The 19,691-nt window shown below is 42.6% G+C and overlaps 1 protein-coding gene and 1 pseudogene across 1 annotated transcript; one reads left to right on the top strand and one right to left on the bottom strand.

Annotated features, from left to right (window-relative positions):
- The first annotated feature begins 2,874 nt into the window (after positions 1–2,874).
- On the top strand, positions 2,875–3,387 carry LOC146974187 (dispanin subfamily A member 2b-like). Its single transcript, XM_085797279.1, has 2 exons — positions 2,875–3,095; positions 3,187–3,387. The coding sequence occupies exons 1-2, from the start codon at positions 2,883–2,885 to the stop codon at positions 3,370–3,372; spliced, it is 399 nt and encodes a 132-aa protein (XP_085653405.1). The 5' UTR covers positions 2,875–2,882; the 3' UTR covers positions 3,373–3,387.
- Positions 3,388–10,273: 6,886 nt separating this feature from the next.
- Positions 10,274–18,735, bottom strand: LOC146974186 (uncharacterized; annotated as a pseudogene).
- Between the last annotated feature and the right edge of the window lie 956 nt (positions 18,736–19,691).

Genomic DNA, 19,691 nt, shown 5'->3' with positions numbered 1-19,691 from the left:
CCCCACCCTATCAGCCATAACAAAACGTCATGTAGGCTACGAGCTAGACACATTGACACATGTTAACCATGTCATTTGATAGTCAACAAAACAGTGATACAAACTGGATTCATTCATGCAAGAGTTCAGAGTCATGAGAGAGGAGCTCCCGAACAGAGAAAGTCATCAGTATTTAAAGCAGAAGTAAGCGATCCGGTCGTTTTGGCTAACTTCTTGTCAGCCGATGGAGTTAGCAGTCCCCGCCCTCGTCCCTACGTCACCACATTCACACGCATCCCTTGGCTGCACACACAGAGAGGACCTTCATGCCGTTCTCTCTCCTCATTGGATAAAGGTTGTAGGATACAAGGAAAGTTTTCTCCTCGGCTTACAGCAGAGCAGAGTGACTGACAGACCCGTGTTTCAGACCAAACACTCTATATAAGTGATTGCTGTCGGAAGATATTTAAGCAATATCACACGAGAGGGAGTGCTGTTGTACTGTATATCAGCACAGCTGTGATTCGGTCGTAGGCAAGTCCACCGAGCTGCTTCCAGTGCTGGTTCTGGTTTGGAGCCCGTGTCTGATTAGCACCGGAGCAACAGGACCAGCGTGAAGACAGACAGAGACGTTATCGATACCGTATTACATTTGTTTATCTGCTATGTAATCAATATAAACACAGTTGAAGCTAAGTAGCTGAGCTACGTGGCTAACAACAGCTAACGCTAATATCAAAACACATCGCCGTCAAAACGTAGTTGCCCCCGCGGCGATTTTTTTCCAGCCGGGTTTAGTAGAGATTTATCTCCAATTAGACGGACCAGGTCAGGTCCAGGTTTTAATGTTCAGGTCCATTTCTAACTGTAGTAGCAGCAGAGAGATGGGGCAGCTCCTGTATGGGGAGCGTGGCTCTGACTTAGCTCCTGTCCACTGCTGAACAGCGGAGTGATAACGTCCGTAAAAAGTCGCACTGTTATACTGTATATCAGCAATCATGGAACGTCTCTTGTCCAATCAAATTGCTCGGTTGGGACCGGTCGGAACTAACTGTTGTATAAAACTATTTAAGACTTATATTAAAGCAGAAGTAAGTGGTCCGGTCGTTTTCGCTAATGCTGCGTTCCAGGCAGGCTTTTGAAATCGTAAATTACAGCTTCAAGTCACAACTTACGACTTTGTAGCGTTTCAGGCAACCCACTCGTGTTTTTCCGACCTGTTTTACCGGTGAAAGTCACTATAACGGCCACTCGTAACTTCCGACCGGTGAACTCGTATCAGATCGAACTGGTACCACTTCACGGTCGGAAAAATACGAGTTTCCTTGAACGCACCATAACAGTCCTCGTCCCTACGTCGCCACATTCACGGCGTCCCTTGGCTGCACACACAGCCCTGCATGCTGTTCTCTCTCCTCATTGGATAAAAACTGTAGGATACGATAAATGTTTTCTCCTCGGCTCAGAGCAGAGCAGAGGGACTGAGAGACCCGTGTTTCGGTCCAAACACTCTATGTGAGTGATTGCTGTCGGAAGATATAACTATTTAAGACTTATATTAACACAAATATATCACTTACTTCTGCTTTAAAGCAGAAGTAAGTGATATATTTAAGACTTATATTAACACAAATATATCACTTACTTCTGCTTTAAAGCAGAAGTAAGTGATAGCCTATATTTAAGACTTATATTAACACAAATATATCACTGTCATAACATACAAAGCGCCTCCTCTGATAAAGCTGTAGAAAATTTCACTGCTGAAATAATTGTCGATCAGATCATTTTCTTCCTTCTTCGGACTCACAGGTAACCTACACACACTCAAACAATACACACATGTGCACTGTTCAGCCTCAGGTTTTTGTGTTTTAGGACGGTTCAGTTAATGAGTCAGTGAGTTTGTGAATGGAAAGAAGCTTGGACGTTGTTGTCCTGGCTCTCGTGCTCTGCAGCCCTCTGGCTATGAGGAGGGGGTCTGGGTCAGGGTGGGTTTGGTCCTTCATGATGGAGGATTGGGACCAGTTTGGAGAGAGATTTGGTCTGAGAAACCCAAATGCTCCATATAAATTACAGTTTGATTACTTTCTCTGCTCTTACTGTGTAACCACTAACTCAACTGAGTAGAAGTGAAAATATGCTAGGGCAAGATAATATTTTCTTTTTTTGTTTCTTGTCATGTTTTTTTTTTTTTTTTTAATGTTCTTATGTTCTTTTAATGTCACTTTTTTTTTTTTTTTTTTTTTTACTGTGAAGCACTTTTTTTTTATTGTATGAAATGTGCAATACACAGTTATTATCTAATTATTATTATGATTATTATTATGAAGGTATATTATGCGTTAAACATAGCTACATGAAACTTCACAATACATCACTCTAATTGTTACTATTGGAAAAAAAAAAAAAAAAAAAAAAAAACCTCCTGACTCTTATCAATCAGCCAAAACAGGCACTCACACAGGAGTCTGGTCTTATTCTTCTGTGGTTTTCGGTTGGTGTTGGTTTCCTGTAAGTAACTGTTGGAGTCATACATTTTGTGTTCAACTACGTAGAGCAGGAAAGACACGTGATGGGTAGCTGGTGTGTAGATGGGGGAAGTACATAATAGTTTTCACACCATGTGTGTCAACGTGTCACGGTGGCAGGGAGTACAGTATTTTACCATGTATTAAATCTTACCTCTGAAGTTTCGGACTGAATCATATAATAATAATAATAATAATAATAATAATAATAATAATAATAATAAACTTTATTTATATAGCACTTTTCAAAACAAATGTTACAAAGTGACAATTAGGTGACATCAAATAAAATCAGATAAATTCAGGGAAGGCTTTCCGATAGAAGTAAGTCAACATCACTGACTGACTCCGCCTCTCTATCCAGCTGAGCCAATGGATCCTCCAAGTTACACAGTTGAGGCTTTTCCACTGAAGGAGGATGAAGCGCTGCCCACACAGCCCCCAGGACCTCCAATGGTTCCCTACACCACCGTCAACATGCCCAGGGAGCGCCCGCCAAGAGACCACATCATCTGGTCCCTGCTCAGCTTCTTGTACTTCCCCCCCTGTTGCCTCGGCCTCGCTGCGGTCATCTACTCCTTCAAGGTGAGTGACTCATGAAAACACAGAGTTTGTTTCCATCTCCATACATCTCCAGTGTCCTTCAGACTGATTCAATGAACTCTGTTCCCTCCAGGCCAGAGACAGTAAGATGACGGGAGACTTTCGCAGCGCTGATCGCTACGGCGCTACTGCCCGCAATATCAACATTGCCGCCATCATCCTGTTCTTCATCCTGGTCGGTGTGACCATTTATCTGTATTTCTACCAGCCAGTTTGGGCAGGAGTCATTGGTGGTACTTTTTTGAAGAAATTGATCTGAGTGGTCACGGTCCAGGATCTGCTTCATGTTCATGGCACCATTTATAACTTTTTGCACCTTTTTACTTACATACTCCAAAAATAAGTAATTGGCTGAGAAGTTTCTTCTGTGAGTCTGTGATTCAGAGTCTGAGCAGATGGTTTCTGTCCTGTTCATTTTCTGGTTTGACCCCTGGAGTGTGAATCCAGTGTTGCGTTGGTCACCACAGGTTCCCATTTTAAAATGTCCAACTTTACAGCACAAATAAATATGTTTATAAATAAACACATTGCCACTGTTTTTGGTCTCTTTTGACTGATAACACATCTGTTTACACTTTTATTAAAGCAGAAGTAAGTGATATATTTGTGTTAAATAGTTATATCTTCCGACAGCAATCACTTACATAGAGTGTTTGGTCTGAATCACGGGTCTGTCAGTCACTCTGCTCTGCTCTGAGCCGAGGAGAAAACATTTATCGTATCCTACAGTTTTTATCCAATGAGGAGAGAGAACGGCATGCAGGGCTGTGTGTGCAGCCAAGGGATGCCGTGAATGTGGCGACGTAGGGATGAGGACTGTTATGGTGCGTTCAAGGAAACTCGTTTTTTTCCGACCTGTGAAGTCGTACCAGTTCGATCTGGTACATAGACTGTACAAAAAGACGTACTGGTACGATTTCACGGGTCGGAAGTTACGAGTGGCCGTGACTTTCACCGGTAAAACAGGTCGGAAAAAGGGTTGCCTGGAACGCTACAAAGTCGTAAGTTGTGACTTGAAGCTGTAATTTATGATTTCAAAAGCCTGCCTGGAACGCAGCATTAGCGAAAACGACCGGATTATTCACTTCTGCTTTAACAAGTAAAGGTATGAAGGACTGAGAGTGGGGCGTTTATGACTGCCTTCAAGCAAGATGTGCTAACTGACAAGAAAATATGCAAGCCATAGTTATTTAATCATTGTGCACTTGAAGGGATAGTTCAGTTTTTTTAAAGAGTATGAGGTATAAATGTCCACTAAGTATAATATCTGCAGTAGAAAGGTCTCTGCTGCACCAAGATGTGGGCAGTACTGTTGTGAATGGAGGACGATTAACGTATTTCGGCGCCTACGAGGCCGTCTCAAAATAATTCTTCAGTTCAAGAGCACAATATTGAGTGAAAACTTAACAATGTGTGGGTGAAAAAAATCACCATGCTCAGGTTCTTGAAGCCAATGTCTCTTTATTCAAGTCGTGCACAGAATCTCCCACAGCAGAGTCATGAGAGAGGAGCTCCCCGAACAGATAAAGTCATCAGTATTAAAGCACAATGGAGAGTACTCACAAGACATGTCATACTTGCAACTTGCAACTCTTCCTTGCAACATAAGATGTTTTCAAAACTTAAGTTCAACATTTTGGCAAATTGGCCCATTGCCATAATCCCTATAGTTAGGAGTAGCCAATAACCATAAAGTTAAACCAACACTAAGGAACTTTTCAGCCGTCAAATAATATTTTCATAACTTTTGTGATGGTACATTGGATGGACTTACAACATATTGAATGACACCTCTGTCATGGCCTGAGGGGGTCTGTATCATTATGGTCTGTATCGCCTTCACTGGCACTAAGCAGCTTTGAGGAGCATGGTAGGAACCCGGCTCTCACTTAAAGGACAATTCCGGTCGAATTCAACTCGGGGGTGTATTTTCATATCATTTTAGGTCTAAAAGAATGAATCTGAAGATTTTCAGTTTAATCGCTCCTGTTTTGCGGTAGTTGCGTCTGTCCGCGCATCGCCGCGGCAGCAATGAATGGGAGTGGATGTAAGTTCCGCTGTTTAGGCTGTTTCCAGCCCTCAAAGCCGCAATTTTTTTCCACAGACAGCGTCAGATGGAGACTCAAACATGCACCGAGAAGTTTATTTACTTCAAGCAAGCCGACATGTTTGTAAAACTAGATCTAATTCAAAGTCTCCCGGAGTCTCGCGCGAGACCCAGTTGCCGTGCGCGGTGTGTTCAGGTGCAGTGGGAAAAGCTACCGTTGTGTCATAAACACAGGAATATCAACTCTTTACTTGCTTCAAGTAAAAAAAACTTCTCGGCGCATGTTTGAGTCGCCACCTGACGCTGTCTGTGGAAAAAAATGTACACTTCAAGCAAGTAAAGAGTTGATATTCCTGTGTTTATGACACAAGCGGTAGCTCCTACTGCGCCTGAATACACCAGCACTGCAACTTCGGGCTCGCGCGAGACTCCGGGAGACTTTGAATTAGATCGACTTTTACAAACATGTCGGCTTGCTTGAAGTAAATAAACTTCTCGGTGCATGTTTGAGTAGCCATCTGACGCTGTCTGTGGAAAAAAATTGCGGCTTTGAGGGCTGGAAACAGCCTAAACAGCGGAACTTACATCCACTCCCATTCATTGCTGCCGTGGCGATGCAGGGACAGACGCAGCTACCGCAAAACAGGAGCAATTAAACTGAAAATCTTCAGATTCATTCTTTTAGACCTAAAATGATCTGAAAATACACCCCCGTGTTGAATTCGACCGGAATTGTCCTTTAAGTTTCACTTTCACTTTTGCGAGTCATGACGAGGAGGGAGCAGGCAATGCGGCACCTTTCCGTCGGATGTGTGTTTACTGTGAAATGATCCCCTGGTAACAGAAACTTAGTTTGGATGTCTTCTGTTAATTTCCAAGCACCGGGAGATCAGGATGTCACGTGCTACGCGCTGGTGCTTGAAATGGAGTCTTCCTTCAGGCAAAACACTAGCTATGTATGTAAGCAATAGAAGAAAAAGAAATTATAGAAACTGTTAATAAATGTAAAAACAAGATGTCATCTGACTGTCATGACATAGACATGAAAACAGTAAAAAGGGTTATTGCTGGGATTTCTAAACCACTCACTCATATCTTCAATTTATCATTCCAAACCGGGCAATTTCCTCATAAAATGAAACTAGCAAAAGTAACACCGCTGTACAAAACTGGGGATCGTCACCACTTCACAAATTACAGGCCTGTTTCTCTTCTTCCTCAATTCTCAAAAATACTAGAAAAACCTTTTAATAACAGATTGGACAGTTTTATAGAAAAACACAACTTACTCAGTAACAGTCAATATGGATTCAGATCAAACCATTCAACATCACTTGCTTTAACAGAACTCATAGAAACTATAAGAGATTCCATAGATAAAAAGCAATATGCAGCAGGAGTATTCATTGATCTAAAAAAAGCATTTGATACAATTAACCAAAATAGATTGATTTATAAATTGGAACAATATGGGATCAGGGGGGTTGCTTTGAATTGGGTGGGAAGTTATTTGAGAAACAGGCAGCAATGTGAAGATGGGAGACTGCTCGTCTGGATATTGCATGTGGTGTCCCCCAGGGGTCAGTGTTGGGACCCAAACTCTTTGTCCTATATATTAATGACATCTGTAATGTGTCTAGTCTAGTTAAATGTATTTTATTTGCAGATGACACAAACATTTTTTGTTCTGGTGAAAATTTGCAGCAACTTTTGGATGTCATCACTTCAGAGTTAAGTAAAATTAAAAAATGGTTTGACAAGAATAAATTATCACTAAATCTGAACAAAACAAAAATCATGTTATTTGGAAACTGTAAAATACACAATCAAATACAGGTACAAATAGATGGTGTAAATATTGAAAGAGTAAATGAAAATAAATTCCTGGGAGTGATAATAGATGACAAAATTTGCTGGAAACCTCACATTAAACATAACAAATCTAAACTGTCTCGCAGCATTTCAGTTTTGGTAAAAGCAAAGCATGTCCTAGATCATAAATCACTCTATATTCTGTACAATTCACTGATTCTTCCTTATTTAGAGTACTGTACAGAGACATGGGGAAACACATACAAAACTGCACTTCAGCCACTTTTCATACTGCAAAAAAGAGCAATGAGAATTATTCACAGGGTTGATTATGGGGCACACACCAATGACTTATTTTGGAAATCTAAAACTCTAAAATTGTTTGATTTGGTGGAGCATAAAACAGCCCAAGTATTATATAAAGCAAGGAACTATCTGCTACCAAGAAATATTCAGAGAATGTTTCATGAAAGAGAGCAAGGTTATGATTTATGAGAGAAATCAAATCTAAAGGTTGGTAGAGCTCGCACAACAAAGAAAAGTTTCTGTATCACCATTTGTGGAGTAAAACTGTGGAATAATATGAGTACTGAAATCAAAAACATTTCGAGTGTAATCATGTTTAAAAAGAGACATAAAGAAATGTATTGTAATTGTAATGTATATTAGGACCCCCTCGAAAACGAGAGGATTCCTCTCAAGGGGTTTATCCTATTAAATAAAATTTCTGAATGAATGAAATTCTCCAGAGGTACATTGAATAATTCACACAAGGTGTTTGCTTACTTACTATTTGGATTAAAATGTGTAATGTGTAAAATGTTTAATTAGAACATATAGTTAAAATTATAGGGGTAGGATTAGATAAGTTTATACTTCTTCCTACTCCTTTTCGCTCATGTAAACTGCGTTGCTTATGAGATGTTACTTTTTTTTGTGTATACATTTTTGCTGTTCACTTATTTCCTTATTATATTATTATTTTATCTTATTTTTTTATTTTTTTTTACATTGTCGTTTACATGATCGAAATAAAGATATCAATCAATCAATCAATCAATCAATCAATGTGTGCTTGCGTGGACATCATCTCAGTCAGTCATGCTGGTGCCTCCCCCCCGTTTTTCTCTCGACGCCAGAAATCTTCACATCTGGCTCTCCTACCACCTCCATGGCCTCCTCGCCCCTCGCCAGCTGTCACGCCCACGTCCAACCCCTGGAGGTGGAGCTTGGCTGTTCTGTTCATCATGAGGAATAAAAGTTGTTGCAACCGTCCCCACCCTATCAGCCATAACAAAACGTCATGTAGGCTACGAGCTAGACACATTGACACATGTTAACCATGTCATTTGATAGTCAACAAAACAGTGATACAAACTGGATTCATTCATGCAAGAGGTCAGAGTCATGAGAGAGGAGCTCCCGAACAGAGAAAGTCATCAGTATTTAAAGCAGAAGTAAGCGATCCGGTCGTTTTGGCTAACTTCTTGTCAGCCGATGGAGTTAGCAGTCCCCGCCCTCGTCCCTACGTCACCACATTCACGCGCATCCCTTGGCTGCACACACAGAGAGGACCGCCCCTTTATGCCGTTCTCTCTCCTCATTGGATAAAGGTTGTAGGATACAAGGAAAGTTTTCTCCTCGGCTTACAGCAGAGCAGAGTGACTGAGAGACCCGTGTTTCGGACCAAACACTCTATGTAAGTGATTGCTGTCTGAAGATATAACGATTTAAGACTTATATTAACACAAATATTCCGCTTACTTCTGCTTTAAGCACAATGGAGAGTAGCCTACTCATATAAGACATGTCAAACTTAACCACTCAAAGCTGTTTGCATACCTCCACTATCTTTCCTGCAAGACAGGACATATGATCATCATGGTTAAATGAACACTCAGTATTGTTCCATCCTAATGCATCAGCCAGTTGGAAAAAAGTTAGTTTATCTGGAACTAACCTACTCACTCACAGGTAGGCTTTGCGACGTGCTGGATCAATTGGCCTATCAGCTCTAAGCTTTAAAAATGAGCAGCAAAATTTTAAAAATCAATTCTAAAACTCACAGGTAAACAGTGAAGGACAGCTCTTATATGCATTCAATTTTTATTTTCCTATTCAGGAGCTTTGTAACAAAAGAATTAGTGCTGCTATACGTGAACAAACAGTTAAAGGAATCTATAAAGTCTATAAAGTGTGGTGGCAAAAAATGTTGTTCCTTCACCAAAGTATTTAAAAAAGGATATGGACACGTCAGCTGTCTTTCTTGAGTTTTAATAAAAGGCATTCATGAATGGAGTCACACACACAACCGAACAGGAGTACAGTCAGTGAGTGAGTGAGCTGAAGAGGCTCACCCGGGCGCTATCTTTATAGTTCCCAAAACACATTGAACAGCAGACAAAATATATGGCACTGGTAGCTGTGCCTGGCTTCACCGCCAGGACACAACTCCCCTTGTAAATTAACACAGAGCACCGGTCTGACCTTTAACCTGCTCTGTGTGGATTCAGTGAATCGTCTCATACAGGTATCAGAAAAGGATTAGCTGAGTACCACTTTCCACAAGGTGAAAGGAAGTTCACTTAGTTAACATGGTTATACAACCCTTGTACAGCATACAATGGGTTACACCAAAATTTCCCATTACATTCCACCCTTTATAGCATTTTTATGCTAAACCATAATTAATTTTGTAATTATCTACCCCATGTTCTCTGTTTCCCTGCCCCGCACCAGCCAAACACTAGCCAGTCTCCAACTTGGGAGTTTAAAGACCCCGGGCAGAGAAACACAGTTCACAGGAACAGAGGAGCCAAAATCCCCCCCCTCACTTGACAAGAGGAGGGTAAAAGACTCATCCGTCTAGCTGCACTCAACCTAAGAAAGGGGAAAAACCTCCGATATAATGAGGAAAAAATCCCATATTCTACTACATAACTAAACTACTTCAAATAATATGTGGAAAGATAAATCAACGTAACAAACAGTATGATTAGAAAAAATACAAAGTTATCGAAAGTTATAAAACTGAAGTGTTTTGGAAACCACCCCTGTAGTATTGATGTAGTCATATCAAAACAGGAAAAAGCAAAAACACTATCACATGAAAAATCAAAATCACCACTTCAAAGGAATCATATCCATTGACAAAATCTCACTGTAAAAGATAAGCAAAAACATCAAAAATCACACATCTAGCAATGCGTGAGAATCAAAATATGGTGTTCTATGATTAATCTAACTTAAACATTTAAGAAATCAGCTTTATTGCTTAACATCACTCAATGCAGAGAAAAGATATAAATGAATAAACTGCAAATATAAAAAAACTTAAAGGAGCTCATCCTGATCCCCATACGGGGGAACCCACTCCTCTTCCATCTCTTCCATCTGCACAAACCGTTCAGTAGCAGACGAGATCATTGACGTCACCAATGATCTGACTAGTGGCACAGCACAACACAAGACAACACTCAGACCTACAAGGACAGCCAGGACCGGGGCAAACAGATGCAACAGTGTAGTTTGCCACCCGGTAGATGGAGCCCAAGACCACCAACCATTACCTGCGTTCTCTTCCGTGTCTCGGCTCTTCTGCAAATGCAACAAGTCATTTAGGTGTGCAACAACATGGGTCATATTATCAGATATGTCAGGAATATAAGTACAGCAATCAGTACCCACAACATGACAAACCCCCCCCTGGTTTGCTAACACCATGTCCATGGCCAGCCTGTTCTGCAGAGCCACATTGCTGAGGCCCTGCACAGCCGGTGTGAGTGTCCCAAAACCTGTGTCTACTGTGCCAGTGAGATCTTCCAAGTCCAGAGCAATTTGATTGATCTTAAATGCATTGTTCGTTGTACCATAGCCAGGCAGGAGAGCACCAAAGATCTTCTCCACAGTGCTGACTCGTTCATGCACTGTGTCAGTGTCTCTCCTGGCCCGGTGTGGTGGGTAGTAGTGATCATAGTTAGTGTGGAAGTGATTCAAGTCAGGCACAATCCTGACAGCCGGTAACAGTTTAGCTAAATAGCAAGTTCCACACCAACCAGGTCGCAAAGCCTGATAGACATGTTTTCCACACACCCAGACATGATGTGATGTGTCTGAGTGATCCATAGCCATCAGTGGATGGCATGTAGACGATGGGGTTATCGATGCCAGTGCGGTTCAGACTGGTGGTACCTGTGAGATTCAAAGCACTGACATATGGCATGTCTCCTTTGCAATCGTTCATGTTGCTATCCCACACTACACCACATGTCGCCGCCACAGTTTGCACACATACAGATTTTCCCAGAAACTGATCTCTGGGGGAAACACAGTCACGTGTGAAACATACTGCACCTCTGTGACGGGTGGGATTTGTGGTCATCAGGGAGTGATAGACTCCCTCCTGCACTCCTCTGGAAACATTCCAGAAGCGAACTTGTGACCCCTCGTAATTCACAACACTCACGTTGATCTTCAGCAGCTCCTCTGTGAGGTTGTGAACCACGCGCTCTGGGCCGTGGTCTCCCTGGGTGAAAGCAATCCTCGCCCCTAAAGTTTCAGAAACATTTAGAGGATAGGATTGCAGTGGCAATGAATTACCCATTTCATGTGGCAGGGCAGGGCAGCGCAGACGTAGCAACTCTCGTTGGTCAGCTTCCTCCCCACAGCTGTCATCACTGCCTTGTATCCAACGTTGTCCTCCCGTCTCGATGTTGTGTTAGCTGTGGTAACAGCAGATCTCCTCACCAGCCGGTGAGGTGTGTGGTGTAGGTGTAGATTCGTGATCTGGGTGAGGCGAATCTGTCATGCTGTTGTTGCTCGTCCCGCGGTTGTAGATCACTTTCAGTAACAGCACCGACAGCCCCGTTGTGATGGAGATGACCAGCCTTAGGCCGCACCCGAGCTGCTTACAGGGATGTCATGGACGTTCACCAGAATGTAGTCGCCTGACCTGAAGTCGCACAGCTTTGTCTCTGCTGGCTCCTGCAGGGCAACCTTCACCTGTTGGTAAAATTTACTTACAAAAAACAAAACAACAAGGAAAAGCAAACAACAACTAGAATGCACCATACCATATCATTCATCCTCACACTGGCCAGTGATTTCATACATACTTCAATCATTCAATCATTCCCCCTTTTGACACGTGGTTCAACCCATGTGTCAACTTCACACACTGTGGAGAAAACATAAACAAGGGAAACAGCAGAGACTGCTGTTCCCTGGTTTCCCACACGGCCCTCTCTTCCCAGAGAGGCTCGTATCAACAAGTTGGCTATCTCAGTGGCAGCCACAACTGTGGGGATGGGATGGGGGGTGTTAGAGAAAAAACAACGGACATATAATTCGTGAGACAAAAGTAGCCTTGAAGCTGCGACTGCAGCTGCATCTGTCCTGGGAACACCTAGAGAGAAAATGTCAATGTTGTCAATGTGAACTTTCGCACAGCAATTTGTTATGTCGGTACCAGCAGTTCAACCAAAAAATAAAAATAAATAACCCATTAATGCTGATCATTTAGGTTTTCCTGTTGCAGTCGTCTCCATTCACCCAAATATGTCCAACGTCCTGAAAATGAACAATCTACAAAAAATACTGAGTGGAGTATCCTTTAACTCTGGCCTGTGGGAGCAAACAGACATTATGATGGCCACATGGTCATGTGGCTTTCCATCTTCCACTGTTGGCAGGAGAGTAACAGGGTTAAAGCAGTACATGTCAGAAGTCATAATCCCACCCTTCTCGTCAACAGTTATGGTCAAAAGTCATGAGCAGTCAGGTAGTCCCAAGTGTCGGAGGTATTTATACTACCTTAAAGTCACTGAAAAACTTTCGTCAGCCTCCACAGTCGTCAGTGTCACATCTAAGTGACAGGGTCTGAGCTTTTAGGCCTTTCCCATGAGCAATTGCTGCTAATGGTGCCTAAATTACTGCACAATGAACAACCCATTTTCTGCTTGGTTGCCATGGCCAAAGAAAATCATAATACCTGTTTCTTTAAAAGGTTTGGAGATTCTCCAAATTGAAATTTTCTTCTTGAATGAGAGGGATTTTTCCTCTGCTGAGATCACGTGACCCAAAATGTGACCTCTGTGGCAACAAACTGCAGTTTGGACAGGGTGGCCTAGTGCCCCTGTACAGCCAGGTGGGTGAAAAGAGCCAGAGCAGCTTTAATGCATCTCTCTCTGGTCTCACATGCAATCCAAATACCATCAACATTCTGCAACCAAAACGCTCCCCTCTGGCCGCCCCAGAGTCTCCAGTCTGTCCCTCTCAGCAAAGTTATGAATCGTTGAAGATTCACACTGACCCTCACGCAAAACGAGCGAACGCATACAGCGTCTCACCAAAACCACAAGGCAAAACCAAAATTGACTGTCAAACTACATAAAGCGTTTGAAAGATCAACAACTGAAAAACCATTTACTAGGCTATTTGTTGGAATTCAAAACAAAATAGTGTACGGATTCTGTACCATCGGCGCCCTGGCCTGCACAGCAACATTTACAGCCTGCAGGCCCTGCGCAAATCTCCACTCCACAGGCTCGCCCTCAGGTCGAATCTTATGCACCAGAAAAAATGGGGGTTCTCACTGGAGAACCAGCACGTGGCACAATCACACCAGCTTTCAACAAAGCATCAAACGCAGGCCTAGTGCCTTCAACTGCTTCATGTCTGAGAGGATACTGGTTACAACAGGGACAAAACAGTGTGATGTAATTGTTATAACAACAGGCTCATAATTGTTTTTAATCAGAAACGTCATGCTTACTTTTAGCCCAGAGATGACTGAGAATATCTTTTAATTCCGAGATCTCTTCAACAGATTTAAACAGTTTCTTGTCTATGTGAAAATTGGGATAGTCAAAGAAAAATATGATCTCATCCTCAACTTCAACATCATTATTCAACAATGTGCAATTTGCCCTCAGGACTTCTTTAAAGTGCACCTGAGGATCAGCTGTAGCCGTCTAGTTTAAGGAAGCATTTAGCTTCTGTACCCATCCAAGTTTGTACATGCAGGATTCACCAATGAGATGTGTGGTTCAGATTGTTGAGGCAATACATTTAGCATTATCTCAAACTAACCTATTTGAATTCAAACAATCCCCGCCTAGCATTATTTCATCAGTGATACTCTTACTTTCATAATAGGATGTGTGTACTGCAGCGCGGGCATGTGACGTCAATGTGTGTGTGTGCTCTGAGCTGCAGCACAACAGAGCAGGGGGAGAGTCACTTTCCCCTTTAACATGAGTTGTGTGTCGGGGTGGTGGAAAAGCATTGATAGTTTTCTACCCTTATCTCACTTATACCCCGTCTTGTGTACAAATCAAAGATAAACCTAACAAACAAATACAATCCTTTTTCATCAATTTAAAACTGGACTTCTTTCAAAGTTAAACAATGAGTGTTTGAAAATTTTCCCAAATTAGGATCAAATGCATTTTAGTGGAGCTTTGTATCTTTTTTAAAAAAAAATCAAAGAAAAAATTTCCCACCCACACCAACTGTCTAAATACGTGTCGCTGAATTTAAGCTATTTCTCACGAAATTCACAGCTGCTTAACTAGAATCAGTGGCCCCGGATTCGACCCGATCGAGATATTTCAACATGTCTATCATCATTGTGTACCTAGGTTCTAGTTGCGTGTGTTGTAGTTCTTCCCACACCGAAAACAACGGTTCCCGTTTCCTTCGCCACGGCCTCTGTTTTGCCATCTGCGTCTGCCGTGGTCGCGGTTACGTTCTTTCTCTTTCTTCTGTTGCTGGGCTTGAACTGCTTGAATCGCAGCCAGCGATGCCATGATTTTACTTGCTTTTTTATCTGCTGCCCTTTTCTCAGCCCTCAACTTTGTCTCCTTGGCCTTTTTAAAGTCCACTGTCCATGGCCTGTACACCAGTACTTGCCCATCTCCCGTGGCCACTTCAATCACAGGCGCTGTCACGTGTCCCTCTGCTCCTGGTTCGCCCGTGGCCGAGTCTGTGATTTTCTTGAAACCCAGGCCCGACCGCGTTGCGGAGCTGAGGTTGTACGGTGGGGGACTCAGACTCAGGTTTCTGAGTGTTTCTTGTAGAGTGGCATATGCGTTAGCCAGATCTGATGTGGTTAACGATGCAGTGGAGATGTGGAAGCTGAGGTTGAGGGCCAGGTGCAGGCTGAATTTCAGGTGGAGGTTGGGGCTGCTGCGGCTGTCGAGATGCAGGTGGTGCAGAGTCCAGGTCCGGATCCAGCTTCAGACACTGGGGCACGGTCCTGTTGGAGCCCTGCCTACGCTCTGCTTCATGCATCCACATGTCAAAAGCTTTCCAGTCTATCTCAATTTCCTTTTCTTTTTTATTTCTACTATTTAGTTGCTCTTCCGCCATTATCTGTAATCTCATGTGTAGGAACTCTAGCTGTTTAACGCTGAGGCTTCCTGTTTTTTTGGAAATTTTAATTCTCTGACCCACAGATCTAATTGGGCTATGGCTTCCGTCCCATAGTTAACTGTCATGTACTTTACATTTGGGGCCTCATAATCTGGTCCCTCGGATGGATTACCTCCAGAGGGTTTACTATTCTCTGCTCCCATATTATTCTCCCAGACGTTTTGCAATTTTTTATTTAATAGAAGTCAAATTTAGATTTTACTTTTTACTCACTATTACTCCTTTAATAGTAATAAGAAAAAGTGTCACTATTAATTATGATTTTGTTTTAAACAGACAAATTTAGGTTTACTTTTCTTTAATTACTAATTAATTTACCATAAAAAATAGTAGGCTACTACTAATTTTGGATTTTTATTTTATTTTCATTTAACAGATTCCAACTTTAATTTACTCTTATTTTTTTTTAGACAGTCAAAATTGTCAAGCCAAAATTACCCAAACAAACAAAATAACCTTCTACGCCTAGTGGCCCCCAGCCACCAAAATAAGGACCTAACCTTATTTAGCTTTTTTCAAGCAAACAAATAACCTTCTACGCCTAGTGGCCCCCAACCACCAGAAAAAGGCTACGCCTAGTGGCCCCCAACCACCAGTATAAGGACCTGAACCTTATTTAGCTTTTTCTTCCTCTTAGAGTTTCCAGGCCTTCTAAGTGCCTTTCAGATTCGTGATCTGATTATTTTTAGATCCCACTCCCAGACACTTGGGAAGACAAGTGTCCGACACGTCTGTCGACTCTACTATCTAGTAGTAGGTATAGGAGGATTTGTGCACCCTTTATGTCTATTTTATTTTCTTATCTTTTCTCAAAACTCACCAGAAAGAAACAGCGAAGTGTCTTCTGTAGCCACCGAGTTCGTTAGACCCCAACAGTGAGAGGACTCCGTTTTTCCAGACGTCAGGCCCTCTTCTCTACCTTCCTTTGGGGAGTTTGAGGTTTTCCAAGGGCTTGGCCCCTGGAGCGCGCGTTCTAACACCCTCGGTCCAGAGGTCCCGGAATCCGCTCACGGATGAGGTCCCTTCGTGGTCGCCAGATTGTGGTGGCAAAAAATGTTGTTCCTTCACCAAAGTATTTAAAAAAGGATATGGACACGTCAGCTGTCTTTCTTGAGTTTTAATAAAAGGCATTCATGAATGGAGTCACACACACAACCGAACAGGAGTACAGTCAGTGAGTGAGTGAGCTGAAGAGGCTCACCCGGGCGCTATCTTTATAGTTCCCAAAACACATTGAACAGCAGACAAAATATATGGCACTGGTAGCTGTGCCTGGCTTCACCGCCAGGACACAACTCCCCTTGTAAATTAACACAGAGCACCGGTCTGACCTTTGTGTGGATTCAGTGAATCGTCTCATACAGGTATCAGAAAAGGATTAGCTGAGTACCACTTTCCACAAGGTGAAAGGAAGTTCACTTAGTTAACATGGTTATACAAACCTTGTACAGCATACAATGGGTTACACCAAAATTTCCCATTACAAAAGTCAACACATTATTTACGAATAATCACATGACACAAGAAAAAGTAAAACTGAAACTTAAATAACACGTCTCTGTCCTATCAAGTGCCTTCATCTCAGACTCATCCCCCCTCCCTCAACTCTTACCTGGAAACACTAATTTCCTGCTTTGCCTGTTCCTTGGTATGTTATGACAGTTTAGTAGTTCTCTGAAGCTGCGCCTCTTCTGATAAAGCTGTAGAAAATTTCACTGCTGAAATAATTGTCGATCAGATCATTTTCTTCCTCTGCTTCTTCGGACTCACAGGTAACCTACACACACTCAAACAATACACACATGTGCACTGTTCAGCCTCTGGTTTTTGTGTTTTAGGACGGTTTAGTTAAAGGGATAGTTCACCCTAGAATGATATTTCGCTCATTATCTACTCACCCTCATGTTGACTAAGGGCTGGAAGAATTTTCAGAGTCCACCGTCCCTTCTCTGAGTTAGAGGGGGTCTTGGCGTAGCAGTGCATTTCAATGCAACGGTTGCAAAGGGACACCAGAGCTCTTCGTAAAAAAACACACACAAAAAAACATCCAAATACCTCCATGATGCTCGTATGTAATGTCCGTCTTGTGCTGAAGCCCCAAATTGCGTAATTGTCCCGAAAAAAATTAAATAAGTCCACATTCCAAGCATGTTTGTAGCATTAGCTCCGAGTGTCTGTTGTCCGGCTCTTCCGCTGCCAGCGCGCATGCGCAAGGTTCGCACTGAGACCGACTTGAGTCTCAGTCGGTCTCAGTATCAGTGCGAACCTTGCGCATGCGCGCTGGCAGCGGAAGAACAGACACTAGGAGCTAATGCTACAAACATGCTTGGAATGTGGACTTATTTAATTTTTTTCGGGACAATTACGCAATTTGGGGCTTCAGCACAAGACGGACATTACATACGAGCATCATGGAGGTATTTGGATGTTTTTTTGTGTGTGTTTTTTTTACGAAGAGCTCTGGTGTCCCTTTGCAACCGTTGCATTGAAATGCACTGCTACGCCAAGACCCCCTGTAACTCAGAGAAGGGACGGTGGACTCTGAAAATTCTTCCAGCCCTTAGTCAACATGAGGGTGAGTAGATAATGAGCGAAATATCATTCTAGGGTGAACTATCCCTTTAATGAGTCAGTGAGTTTGTCAATGGAAAGAAGCTTGGACGTTGTTGTCCTGGCTCTTATGCTCTGCAGCCCTCTGGCTATGAGGAGGGGGGTCTGGGTCAGGGTGGGTCTGGTCCTTCATGATGGAGGATTGGGACCAGTTTGGAGAGAGATTTGGTCTGAGAAACCCAAATGCTCCATATAAATTACAGTTTGATTACTTTCTCTGCTCTTACTGTCACAGCATGAAAAGTGGTATTTTCGTCCCCGTAAACGCCCGCAGATTTCCCTAATTACCGGCAATTAACGACAATTTATGGACTTCAAACGTTGCGTTTGTCCGTGCCACATACTGAAGTGTAACCACTAACTCAACTGAGTAGAAGTGAAAATATGCTAGGGCAAGATAATATTTTCTTTTTTCGTTTCTTGTCATGTTTTTTTTTTTTTTTTTAAATGTTCTTATGTTCTTTTAATGTCACTTTTTATTTTTTTTTATTTTTTTTACTGTGAAGCACTTTGAGCTGCAATTATTGTATGAAATGTGCAATACAAAGTTATTATAATTATTATTATTATTATGATTATTATTATGAAGGTATATTATGCGTTAAACATAGCTACATGAAACTTCAAAATACATCACTCTAAGGGCCCTAGTTTTGTAGACCGGGTGAAGTCATACCTCAGCGCAGCTTCGCCACGCGAACGAGGCGTGTCTAGGTCCATTTCGCAAGTTTGGTGGGCCACGCAGTCAGACTTAAGCCCTCGTTATACTTGCTGTAAACTACGCGTACGCGAGCGCATCATGGCTGCCACGCGTAATCTGCGTCCGTTTGATGCGTCGGCTGCGACCGAACGCACATATCGACGCGAGGTGACGCGACGCAGGATACGCGCGGCAGCTCGCGTACGCGTAGTGTACAGCAAGTATATCTCGGCCCTTAGACCAGCGCAGCCCCTCCCCTCGTCCCTCCTACCGGCGCAAACGGCGAAGAAGGAGGAGAGAGGGCGGGAGGGAGACAGGAGGAGGAGAGAAAGGCGTGGAGTGGGTTTGACACAGCCGAGTCAGATCTTCACCAATCAAATGAGCTCCTCTCCTCACCTTTAACTGCGCGGAGGGCGATGCGCACTGCAAGTTTGTCATTTTATACTTGGACATGGACGGAGGAGACAGCGACGCCAGAGGCCGAACCTCTCCCAGGAGGAAACAGCTGTTTTGGTCCGAGGTCCGAGCTCAGAGTGACCAATAATGAGTTTACTAATATACTTAACCAGGATTGATCTGATATACTGAGAACCCCTGCCCAATGTAAGAAACAACAACTAATAAACTAATAAAGAAACTCACATTTGTTCAAACCCTGTGTAAGCAAGATGAGAGGTGTAATCACAACATAAACACCATGCGGGATGAAATCAGCGTAAAGGACGCTCTCTCTCTCTCTCTCTCTCTCTGTCCGTCTCTTTTTTTCTCTTTTTTTTCTGTGTTAGAGATGCTGAGTATACTGTAGTAGGCTATACTGACTATCTGATACCGAGGCTGTTGTGGACTAAGAGAGATGAAGATTTGTGTTTTGTTTTTCATTACGGCTGCGTGATGCGGTCGCTCGCGCTAATGAATTAATAAGTAAATAAATAAATAAATAAAGCGATCATCACAAGGGCAGAGTGGTATCTCAACA

This window comes from Trachurus japonicus, chromosome 14, assembly GCF_045865225.1.
Source record: "Trachurus japonicus isolate A0001 chromosome 14, Traja_1.0".
NCBI lineage: Eukaryota > Metazoa > Chordata > Actinopteri > Carangiformes > Carangidae > Trachurus > Trachurus japonicus.
The sequence above is the reverse complement of the archived record's forward strand: the minus strand, read 5'-3'. Positions and strand labels throughout refer to the sequence as shown.

Coding starts and splice junctions, on each gene's coding strand:
- LOC146974187 (XM_085797279.1), top strand. CDS start 2,883: ATGGATCCTCCAAGTTACACAGTTGAGGCTTTTCCACTGAAGGAGGAT. Junction 3,096..3,186: donor CGGTCATCTACTCCTTCAAG/GTGAGTGACTCA, acceptor TGTTCCCTCCAG/GCCAGAGACAGTAAGATGAC.